Source organism: Protopterus annectens, chromosome 9.part0 (assembly GCF_019279795.1).
Source record: "Protopterus annectens isolate FY-2018-M chromosome 9.part0, PAN1.0, whole genome shotgun sequence".
In the NCBI taxonomy this organism is placed as follows: Eukaryota; Metazoa; Chordata; order Ceratodontiformes; family Protopteridae; genus Protopterus; species Protopterus annectens.
The window spans coordinates 1,058,886,651-1,058,899,351 of NC_056743.1; the positions used below are offsets into that span (position 1 = coordinate 1,058,886,651).

The 12,701-nt window shown below is 36.5% G+C and overlaps 1 protein-coding gene across 1 annotated transcript in view; it reads left to right on the top strand.

Annotated features, from left to right (window-relative positions):
• The window catches only part of SLC48A1 (solute carrier family 48 member 1), a 225,707-nt gene extending 215,602 nt beyond the window's left edge, over positions 1-10,105 (top strand). Inside the window, exon 3 of the mRNA XM_044083869.1 lies at positions 3,935-10,105. Within this exon, the coding sequence (XP_043939804.1) occupies positions 3,935-4,071 (137 nt within the window). The 3' untranslated portion in view covers positions 4,072-10,105. The remainder of the gene's footprint in view (positions 1-3,934) is intronic.
• Positions 10,106-12,701: the final 2,596 nt, after the last annotated feature.

The window sequence follows — 12,701 nt, forward strand, 5'->3', positions numbered from 1 at the left end:
ACCTTTGAAGACGCAATGACTCCTTTTATAGTGGTCATCAGTAACAAAGTAGAAGAAAAGATGTCAGGAACAAGAGCTGATTTATGGTTACTCAGTGGATGTTGCTGTATCCTGTTTCCATGGATTCTGATTATTTGCAGTATATACCATGATATTATTAGCTCTGTTCTGATAATGTAGTAGCCAACAAACTATGTTTACCATCTGGGTACAAGGGACCCTTGTCCCAGCAGATCTTTTATTTGGGGGTGACCTGCATTTACTAACCAGACCTGCTCCCTGAGGAGTCACCTATGGGGTTTGGAATGAGCAGCATTTTGTCAGTGCACCTATCATGTGAGGAACTGATTACTGGTTTTGATTCTAGCCCAAAATCAAGATAAGGGACTCTAGCCTCTCCTCAGAATGCTTCGGAACACGTAGGTAGATAATTTTCAAGTAAGTTCTACATCGGTGTCATTGCACAACTGATGAGAGGTGGGACTTGTCAGTAGGACAAAAATAGAAACGTCTCCCATTGATGTTAGGATGATGCCATCTCAAGTCATCCTGATTTCCTGTTTGTCTGTTTCCTGGTGTTCTACAGTTTTCTAAAAGGGGGGGGGGGGCTGGTGAAGTGCTGAGGATGTCTTCCTGCAGAGGAATGATGAGACTCGTCACATGACAGACATTAGTGGTAGCATTTCCAGTGTTAAGAAAGTGAATAAGCAGAGTATCAGAGCAGAGTGGTGATAGGCCTGATACTGTAACTGCCCAACACGTTTCTCATTTCCTCCCCAAGGTATGAGTACAACAGCTACTCATTGGTATAGTAGCCCTTGGGGATATATTGGACAGATTTTCTCTTTATTTTTCTTTTTAATCAGATATACTCAAGTTCATAAGTTTAGGCTGTATAATGTGTGTCTTTCGGTTTTGTTTTTGTGCTGTTACCACATACTAATAGGTATTGTAGACCAATTAGAAATCTCACAAAGATGATGTTAGAGATTAATCCTGCCTTTATATAGAGTGATATATATATATATATATATATATATATATATATATATATATATATATATATATATATATAATTTTTTTTTTTTTTTTTTTTTCATTCATTGGTGATCTGTGAAGGTCAAGTTTTGTTGCAGCGACATGCAATGGGCACCTCCGTTGATAAGGAAACATTGGGATTGAAGTGATGCCATTAAATATAAACGGGCTTAACATCCTCATGAAATATAGTAGGTTATTTCATAATGTGTGGTCCAACCACCTAAATGAGTTATTTTTTTATAGGAAACCTAACCTGTCTTGCAAGGAACATAATGAGCTTTGCAGAGAAGGACACTACATGATTGACATATCTTCACATAGAGGAAGCCAAGGAGGAAGTGCCATACTTTTCTTACAAACTAGGGCAGGAATATACTAATACATGACACCTTTGATGATTAGAAATGTTTGTGGATTTTACTGAATGCTGTGGAGTTGGTTACAGTGGTTTCACTATATCTTTCTAATAGGACAATGTGCCCCTTATCAATGTCGTTTTAAATAAAGAGGAGACTTCATATTGTGAAGTCAATTTCAACACAGTCGCACATAGATTAGATAATTCTAATCCTAGTGTGTTGGTAATAACCCCAGCTGCTAATGGAGTACAGCATTTGGTTGGCACTTTAAATTTAATTGAGGTAGAATTTCCCCTCAGGACCCACCCCACCTCTCACATGGCACCTCTGAAACAATTAGCATGATTTACATACAGGGTAAGTTGTTGGGACGGTGCTCTGCCTTGAACATACAGCCTTGGCAGTCGCTATTATGCCTTAGAAAGGAGTGGAGTTATGGAACCAGTACACAGAGCTAGCCAACACTATCAACCCTCGTCTGTATATAACATTTGATTCTTTATATGCTTATATCAAAGCTTAAATATCCATTTAATTAACATATGTGAACTGTTTCTTTGCAGCAGTACTGGTATATAAGGTAATGTGCATAGCTGATTGTCTAGTATTTTTTTTTTTTTACCCATTAGGGTGATTAAAATGTTCCTAACATTTTCCCTTGTGTAATATGTAGTGAACATTCATATAAAGGTGTATCACAATAGTGTAACAACTTTCTTAGTCCCCAAGAGTCAGTTTTACAAACTGTGAAGATACTTAAGATATCACAGATTCTGTTCAGGTTGATTAAGTTTGCCTGAGTGTAATAACTCTTCTTTTCTCTTCTCTTGTCTTAAATTCTTCTTCCTTTCTTTCTCTTAAGTTGTTGAAATCTAAATAAAGTTTAAAAAAAAAATAACTACCACAATTGCCGAAAATCAGTTATTCTTAATGCACAAAAACTGTATATAATGTATGTATAGTTATTTACCTAAAACAGTAATATATTTATTCTTAGATTTATGAGTTTTTTGTCTAGAGGGTAAAGACAATTGAAACCATACTAAATAGGTCATATAATGAAGCACCTTTTTCTCTTAATAAAGCACAATAGTTACTAATGTCAGTTACAAACAGTATATAAGGTTCACAAAACCTTGTACTTGGCCAAAAGGAGTACCATTAAATACGAGGAAACTGAAACACCTGAGTGCAGGTCATCAAATTAATGTTCACAAAAGAAAATCATCTTGCAATTTAGTGCAAGTTAATAATACTAAACCATTCCTCTCCGTAACCTGATGTGTTATACATAAACAACTTCATGCAATGTTGAGCTGCGTGTTAGGCAGTTATATGGTTCCATGTTGCATGCTGAGATTTTTGACAAATCACCCTGATTTTTTGCACCTATGAAAAGTATCACAGATTGCATGTGTTGTATTAGCTGTCCAGTGCAGTAAAAGTGACATTTATTAAGCAGTATTTTGACATTATTTTTTAACAAGATGTACTGCAATTTTTGTTATTCTGACTGTGCCCGAAACTGACATCTCCATAATGTCAGGTTGCTAGACTGACAGAATGCTGATGAAGTCATTCTTGGGCTAAAATGATTTTCTGATGTTTTGAAACCTACCAATGCATAAACTCTAGAACAGCACTTTAGCCCATCAGGAAATGTTTTAGTCATCACCTGCATATTTAAAAGAATTGCAAACTTTGCATTTTCCTTGCACTGTTGTTACTGAGGAAAAACAAGAATGCATGTTGCTTGCATAGACTTTAGTTGGGCGCACCACAGCACATGCAGTAATTTGACCCATTGAGGTCTATGGCAGCAACTCGCATTACACTATGTCAACATCATAACTGAAAAATCATTTTTTTTTTGTTTTGTTTTGTGGGGGAGCATGGTTTATTAAAAAAGTTTACAAATCCTTTTATTAAAAAAAAAAAAGCCCAAAAAGAAAGGAAGGGCAAGCTAGAAAATACAGTGTAGCACTTAACTCCTCGAATGCCTAGATGTACATAGAAATATCAGCAAACCACTTTTAGCTTGTTCTATTATTCACAAGGGGTCCATTCAGAGCATTCTTTTTATTCACATTTTGTGATTAGAAGAGAGGTGAGTTTGGTACAGTTTTGCATTGAGATGCTTTGCAGTCCTTTTCAAGCCATACCCATATTTTTCAGTCCAGGATGCCATAATTCACTGGTCCTGATTATTCCAGTGAAGTCTATTCATTGTTTTTTGTTTTTTTTGTTTTTTTTTTTTGTATGAATTGGAACACCATTTTGTATCTAGAACTAGTACTGAATCTGCGGTAGACAAACACAATCATGGCTTGGCATCCCACACAACAGAAGATACTGTTGTTCAATTTTTGTGTGACTTATACTATTGTATTTAAAGACATGCACGTGTTTGTATCTATTCCTTTTTTTTTTTTAATAAACAACAGTGTGACCATTGCTTAAGTATTTCTTTTCACCGCTTTACTTCAAATTATTTATAATGCTTGTGTATCTAATGTACAGTTTTCATTTTACAGGTATCACTGATCCCAATAGCTACTACTTATCTTGTGTCTGGAGCTTCATCTCACTGAAATGGGCCTTCCTGCTCTGTCTTTATTCTTACCGTTACCACAAGGAATTTGTAGACATCAGCATCCTCAGTGACTTCTGAGCACTTAAAAAGTCACACCTCGTCAAACTGTGGTGACTCTTCTAAGGCAACTTGGCAGAACATTACGTGGAAAAAACACACATGAAGTCTGTTGCAGAAAAAGACGATTCCAGTTATTGGGTGTCTCCATTTCAGTAATGTTATTGTAAACCATTTATGTCCTTCCACTGTCACTTTGTAATTCTGGGAACCGACACATGCATATTCTCACAATACTTATCTGAATCTTTAACTACCTATTAAAATGTTTTGCGGGGAAAGCTCTGGGTACAACTTATAAACTGTAGCATAGTGGTTGTATAGGGAAATGTGCCACTTTTATCAACAGCTGTCACCAGCATTTAGCACCTTTACAGAGAGTTAAATCTGTATAGGATTAAAGATAAAACAAAACCAAACAAAAACATGTTTGTATAGCAGCACTGCTCAAATGAAACAACATGTCAACTTACCTGAAGGGCATGATGATGTATTAAATATCCAGAGACTGTTTACTCTTATGTAGCCCTATGAGAATAAACTTTGACCATCAAGTATTTTGTTTTATATGCCTGTAAATGTAGGGCTTACTTAAGTAAGCTGTGGAAGGGATGGTTCTGAGTCAGCTGACTGCAGATTTAAATGAGCAGGATCGTATTCTCAGGTCATGATGTATGCTCAAACTAACAAGCTTTAGTTGGATAAACCAGGGAGTCACAGAGAGACTGCATTATTTGTAGTTGTAAAGAAGTATACTTTGTGTATAATGTGCTAATGTCAGTCTGGTAAGAGTCTGTATTATGCCTGTTGCTTCTACATTTTCATAGTGAAGAAGAGGGATTTTAAACCTTAGTGCCTTCTACCACTCATGCTTCTGTAACACTGCAATTCATCACAAGTCAAGATTAAGGCACTAAGTTATGCCAGTTCCTCCACGGTAGCTGCCTGGCCATTTACTGCAGTAATTGGGGAAGAGTAATAACCTGAACAAAGCAGGCCACAATTTTTTCCTAGCTGAGCACTTAAAATTCAGTTCTTTTTCTTTCTACCTAACATACTTGTACCATCCATGCACTTGTTCGAATGGCTCACAACATTTTCACTTGACATTTCAATTTAACCTTGGCTGTAGAAGGTTGTCACTGTTGAAGTGACACTGACAACATGTGCAAAAATGGGGAAAAAGGGGTTGTGGATGGATGAATTTCAAGGATGAATTCCTGTGAGATCATTTTAAAACAATGTTCCGTGATGACAGTAAAGTAGTCATTGAATTGCATACATTCAGAAGGGACACCATGAAAATATTAAAGAGAGAGCCTGACATTCTATCATTATCCCCCTTTGAAAGGGGTGGAGATAAGATGAGCAGAATTAACATGGCAAACAATGTCTTCTCATGTACTTGATTATGGAGAAAATTATAGCCCTCTTTTCTTACCCCCCACACTCACCCCTGTCATAGGGTAGGAGCAGCACTCCACTTTAGTAACAAACACCTTCAGGAACACGGTGCCGAATTTTCACAACTATTTACTCTTTTAAAAGGTACAAGAGATTGTCATTTATTAGAAGTGAAACTACTTCAGTTCATGTCTTTGTTGACAGCAGAGGTGTAATTGACACTGTTACTCAAAGGTGTCCTAGCCTACTTCAGTCTTGAATTTGCATTAGAAATGATTTAGTCTTAAACACTCATCCTTGGATAGTACTATACATGGTAAATATGGAGAGTAATGTGTAATATGTTACTCCATACACTGAAATATGAGATCAGTAAAACTTTGCAGCAAAGCTTCAGATGGTTAGTAACTCAAACTACACTGAATATTAATTTTTCATGATATTTTTAGTATTAACAAAGTTCCACTAAACTGATTTTCCGTAAATGAAGAATAAGATCTTTTGATACGGTTGCTGTTTTTGTTACTACTGGACCGCAGTTCTATGTTATTCTTTTAGATCACACAGAAAAATATAACTCAGTGTCATAAAAATGATTAGATAATTATTATGAACTAATCCCTTTCTGGTTGAAATCACTGGCAAACTTTGATGGATTGTTAAAACTCAAACAGTTTTCTTAACAGCAAGCCTCTGAAAGTATACTCAAAAGCTGTTTTCAGTTTCAGACACACTTGCAGCTACAGAAATGTTTATGTACAGTTGTACTACTCTCAAAATTATTAAATTTAGTTTGTTGAAATAACTGAATTTAATTAAAAGATGTGTGAATTTCAAATATCTGTCCCCTTAATAGTGTAATTTTTCCTATGTGATTCTTTATTATTACAATTTTGTAGTTTCACCCATCTATGAATTTTTGAAGGTTCTCCATTTACTCATTCTAAAACATTTATAATACTTCACAAGAAAATCATTTTCAGCTGCAGACAGTTCCAGAGTTGACTGCAATTTCACCTGTAAGATAATTTTTCTAAAGCTTCTTTTAATAAATATGTCACTGTCCATTCGGTGTATTTTTCATCTGCTGACAGGTATATTGCTCATTTCCACAGGAAGGCATAGTGGAACATATAACCACATTGCATCCCAACAATAGTGTTTCTATGCCTGCCTACTGTGAACCTTCTAGAATAACAGAGCCAGGTGGTTCTCTATACTTTCATCACTCTGAAACTTGGAAAATGCCCTTTGTTTTCTGAATGAGATAATAGAATCAGCATCCCAAATATTAAGATGAGAATATTATGCTAACGCGCCAAGGCAAGAAGTGGGTGATTGGTATTTTAACCACCTTAGAAGGTATTAATTCATCTCAAAAGTGTCGTAAGGTTATGAGTTTCCTACAATTCTGCTATGGTGTATAGCCTTTATACAGTGGCACTATTTTAAAAAGTTATGTCTTGCATATTAAAATAATGTGGTTGCATAGTTTGTACTTCATCTCTGTGCACTGATAATAAGTGAAGAAGGATACCTTAGTGATGTACTGCACGTGCATTTCAGTAAATGTGGCAATGCATTTACAGTACAGAGACTGGGTGGACTTGAAATCACTGCAAATGCATCAGGAGCAGAAAGTGAAACAGTGTGCAGTTTTTAGACATGCATAACGGGAACATTATGAAACTAAAGGAATAGTGTAATAAATTAAAATAAATGTTCAAATTATTTACATGGGAAATTATATGTTAAAAGAAAAATTAATTTTTCATATGTTTTGTCATTAGAAAATGCCAGATGCATTTTAAAATGTATTTTTTTGTACCATACTTAGGTTCATAGGTCCATAGGTAAGTGCTAAGCTAACTGCCCTTGTGGGCCATTTTAAGGCTATCCAATTTTGCTTTTCGTCCTTGAATTAATCAATCCAGTTGGTTAGAGGTTGGCTTTACCCATCCCATGGTCAGTAATTGCCCTAATGAGAGTAAATAGGATCATACCATAGATAATTAGAGGGAGCCCATGCATTTAGGAGCTGTATTTGTCCATGAAGTAGTACACGTGGCAATCCTGAGGTAAATTTTCTGTTTCCCATCCATAGATCTAAGTTTCACTTGAATATGTTTATGAATGCACTTTGTTTTATGTGAATGGGAGAGTCTGTTCCAGTGCACCGGTATCCTGTGAGAGAAATGTACCTGTCCCTCCAAACTGTTCTATTGAGATTGCAAAAGTGATTTAGATCCCTAAGACTGAGAATATCTGATGCATTTACTGCACAGACAAGTTATATGGCATCAGTAATGAGTGAGAGACTAAATGTGCATTACAGTACAGCTATCAAACTTACTATTAGGATGTAAGCTAATCATCATGTATTTCACCAGGAGTGGGCAAATCCCACCTCACCAATGCTTGGACAGTGATTATTGGTATTATATACCATAGCCATTAAAAACTTTTTTCACTTCTTTGAAAGAACTCCACATGTAATCACTTCCTTTTAGTTTGAGGGATTTTTCTTCAGTATTTAAGATGCAGAGATGTCCTTTCTGCATATTGGACACCCATGTCCTTATGTGTAAATGCACACATACTCATTGGAGAGGTTGCAGTTCGTGTCTGTCCTTTTGTATGAAGCAGTTGTGACTGGCATTTTTTATTTAGTTGGTTTTAAGTTTAAACACACTTTGTAGCAAGAACTCTAAATCTGTTGCAATTAATGGTTTGTTTTTGATTTTAAAGTTGACAAAGTTTTGTTTCTTACATTTACTTTCATGAGCTTGTCACCAGTGTTTTTTATGAGAGGAAGTTAGTTTTGTCTGTGTGCCAAACAGATCTTTCTGCACCTAATTTAGCCAATGAAATAGCCTGGCTTGAGAGGTGTTTTGAAAGTAATTTGTAATATACCATCTGAATTAACTGCACTGGCCCTCTACAGGAGCTAAGCACTGCCACTGAGAATATGTATTTTAAACCACTAAAAATTATGTAACCAATATTGCTTTTTAAACCACTGACAATGTTGTAAGCAATCATTATTTCAAACGTACTCTTCAGAACCATGCAATAACATCACAGTAGAGGTTCCCACTGTTTCAGTGCAGAAAGGACCTTAGTTAAAATTTCACTAAATTCTGAAATGCTAGCATATTACTAGATATTCAGTGGCAGTAAAATTGATTAGAATGTTGCTTTTAAAACATTTAAATGTCAATGAAATGATACTCAGCATGTGAACTCTGACCTCACATCAAAGGAGTTTTCATAGCCCACCACATGGAATGGACATGGAACGTTTTGCTTTCACTGCTAACACATATTACAATGTGCTGCTGCAAAATCTGTTTCACTTTTCTGTGTTTTAACTGGAACTTGGAGATTAATAGAACGTGTTAATACATTATGATAACTTGTTTCTTGTAATGAAAAATCTAAAACTCTGACATGTGATTGTTTTCCAGATTAGTAATTTCTCTTCCAAACTGCTTTTTTCCCCTTCAGTTTCTATTTAAATCACATTGAATGCTTCATTTTGGATAGATTATGATCTATGTTTCATCATTTTCTTCAGCTTTTCCTCTTTACCAGTCATTATTACAGTGGGGCACATACATGAAGACAAGACTGGTGTTACTCATTCTAACTTGTTTACATTGTATGTTTGTCATTTTATAGTGGCACAACATTTTCAGTGCAACACTACACGTTTTAAGAGTTGCAACATTTAGAGTATACAAAGCAGATGAGTTACAATGCATCTCTAAATAAAATTGTTTTTAGTGATAGACGTATGAGAATTAAAACAAAATGCTACATTTAATTTGAATTTTGTATGGTTTCAGAGTTGGCCCTGCTGTGTTAATCTTCTGAGAAGAGCTCCAGTTAATGAAAATCTCCAGTTTTCTTAACCTAGAGCAATTCTGAAATAAAAGAAACATGAAACACTTGTGCTTCCTGTCAGCTCTGCTCATAAGGAAGCATAACACTTGATGCATTATTCCATGTATAGTACAGCATTAATCACTCACAGCCTTCTCTACAATCACTGCCACTTTTCTCAACGTAGCATCACAAAACATCCGCTCTGTCTCTGTTGTTGGATTTACAAATGTTATTATAAGCAAAAGTGCACTCATTTAATATTCATGTATATTGTAAACCCAAAATGATGAGGCAGTTACACTTCAGGAGTTAGGCTGTTTATTCTCTGAAAAGCATTTGTATGCATTTGCATATTCCATTGTACAGTTTACATAAATGAATCTACAGGTTATATAAACTGTTTAATGTTGTTTTGCAATTTGTGAAAACCTGAGATTCAGCCTTTAGAACCTACGAATTATCCTTCTCTTATGAACCCTCAGAACAGGGGGAATTTTTTTTTATTTTTTACAAAATCTGCAGAATTTAATCATGGAAGATTGGTCTAAAATTCAAAACAGTTCTTCCTCTTCTGTATATGAGAACTGTTGTTTGTATGTTATATTACATTGAACTTTGTGGCAGTTGCATTGCATAACTATCCTCTGCTTGTGAGTTTACATATCTCTTGTTCAAAGCAGTTATAACAGAAGACATTGTAATATTTGTGTATGTATTTGGTTATTATTGACAATAAAAGGAAAAAAATCTACTTTTATCATAATCCTCGTGTTTGCTTCACTGAAGGCATTAGATGCACTTATGAAAAGTTAATTCCTTTTAGCCCTGAATGAAATATTTATGTAATCTTGTAATTCTTCTGCTGAACTCTGCTTCACGTTAGTGGTGAAGAATGTAAAAAAAAAAAAAAAAAGAAAGAAGCATTTCTGAATGCCAAATAGTGACTTGCCTGAATGGGAAGTGCAGGACTAATAAAGAAAGGTTTTGTCAACAACGTGAGGAAGTACGAGGTCGGAAGGAGAAGGATACGGAAAAAGGCATAATTGGTTGTCTGTAGTACATCTTATGACTTATTTATGGGGGGGCTAAATGGGGAGGGTAGTCACTTGTGCAAGTGGAGAAAAAAGTTTATCAGAGTTTTATTTCAAACAATGTCTTGCAAACATAAAAAATGCCAGGATATACTGATGTAGTAATGGTGTAGCATTCTGTACAAAAACTGACAGCTAATTTAAATAATGGGCGCAATGCTTTTCTGTAAGAACAGCTGGCAGAAGGCCCTACTGCCTAGATGGATAGGTAGAAGTGTAACAGAATGGTAATGATTAGTTATCATACTAAGTTAACTGAAGGATTATTTTTTTATTTATACATATCTGCATTTAACAACATAGGTTTCCTGCTCTGAAGACAATTTTCAGGTATGTCCCAGACCATCATCATCATCATCTTCTTCTTTCGGCTGTTCCCGAACTCTGCTTCACGTTAGTGGTGAAGAATGTAAAAAAAAAAAAAAAGAAAGAAGCATTTCTGAATGCCAAATAGTGACTTGCCTGAATGGGAAGTGCAGGACTAATAAAGAAAGGTTTTGTCAACAACGTGAGGAAGTACGAGGTCGGAAGGAGAAGGATATGGAAAAAGGCATAATTGGTTGTCTGTAGTACATCTTATGACTTATTTATGGGGGGGCTAAATGGGGAGGGTAGTCACTTGTGCAAGTGGAGAAAAAAGTTTATCAGAGTTTTATTTCAAACAATGTCTTGCAAACATAAAAAATGCCAGGATATACTGATGTAGTAATGGTGTAGCATTCTGTACAAAAACTGACAGCTAATTTAAATAATGGGCGCAATGCTTTTCTGTAAGAACAGCTGGCAGAAGGCCCTACTGCCTAGATGGATAGGTAGAAGTGTAACAGAATGGTAATGATTAGTTATCATACTAAGTTAACTGAAGGATTATTTTTTTATTTATACATATCTGCATTTAACAACATAGGTTTCCTGCTCTGAAGACAATTTTCAGGTATGTCCCAGACCATCATCATCATCTTCTTCTTCTTTCGGCTGTTCCCGTTAGGGGTCGCCACAGCGGATCATCTGTTTCCATTTCTTCCTGTCCTCTGCATCTTGCTCTGCCACACCAGCCACCTGCATGTCCTCTCTCACCACATCCATAAACCTTATCTTAGGCCTTCCTCTTTTCCTGTTACCTGGTAGCTTCATCCTTAGCATCTTTTTCCCAATATAATCAGCATCCATCCTCAGCACATGTCCAAACCAATGTAATTTTGCCTCTCTGCTTTGTCTCCAAACCTTCCAACCTGGGCTGACCCTCTAATATACTTATTCCTAATCCTGTCCACCCTCATCACACCCAGTGCAAATCTTAACATCTTTAACTCTGCCACATCCAGCTCAAACTCCTGCCTTTTTATCAATGCCACTGTCTCCAACCCATATAACATAGCTGGTCTCACTACCATCTTGTAGACCTTCCCTTTCACTCTTACTGGTACTCGTCTGTCACAAATCACTCCTGACACTCTTCTCCACCAACTCCATCCTGCCTGTACTCTCTTCTTCACCTCTCTTCCACACTCACCTTTACTCTGAACTATTGATCCCAAGTATTTAAACTCCTCCACCTTTACCACCTCTACTCCTTGCATCCTCATCATTCCTCTATCCTCCCTCTCATTCACACACATATATTCTGTCTTAGTCCTGCTGACCTTCATTCATCTTCTCTCTAGAGCATATCTCCATCTCTCCAGGGTCTCCTCCACCTGTTCCCTACTCTCACTACAGATACAATGTCATCTGCAAACATCATAGTCCACGAGGACTCCTGTCTGATCTTGTCTGTCAACCTGTCCATCACCATTGCAAATAAGAAAGGGCTCAGAGCTGATCCTTGATGTAATCCCACCTCCACCTTAAACGCATCCATCACTCCCACCGCAGACCTCACCACTGTCACATTACCCTCGTACATATCCTATACCACTCTTACATACTTCTCTGATACTCCCGACTTCCTCATACAATACCACAACGCCTCTCTAGACACACTGTCATATGCTTTCTCTAAGTTTACAAAAACACAATGCAACTCCTTCTGACCTTCTCTGCACTTCTCCATCAACACTCTCAGAGCAAACATCGCATCTGTAGTGCTCTTTCCCAGCATGAAACCATACTGCTGATCAGTAATCATCACGTCCCTTCTTAACCTAACTTCCACTACTCTTTCCCATAACTTCATGCTGTGACTGATCAATTTAATCCCTCTGTAGTTACTACAGCTTTGCACATCACCCTTATTCTTAAAAATCGGTACCAAAATACTTTTTCTCC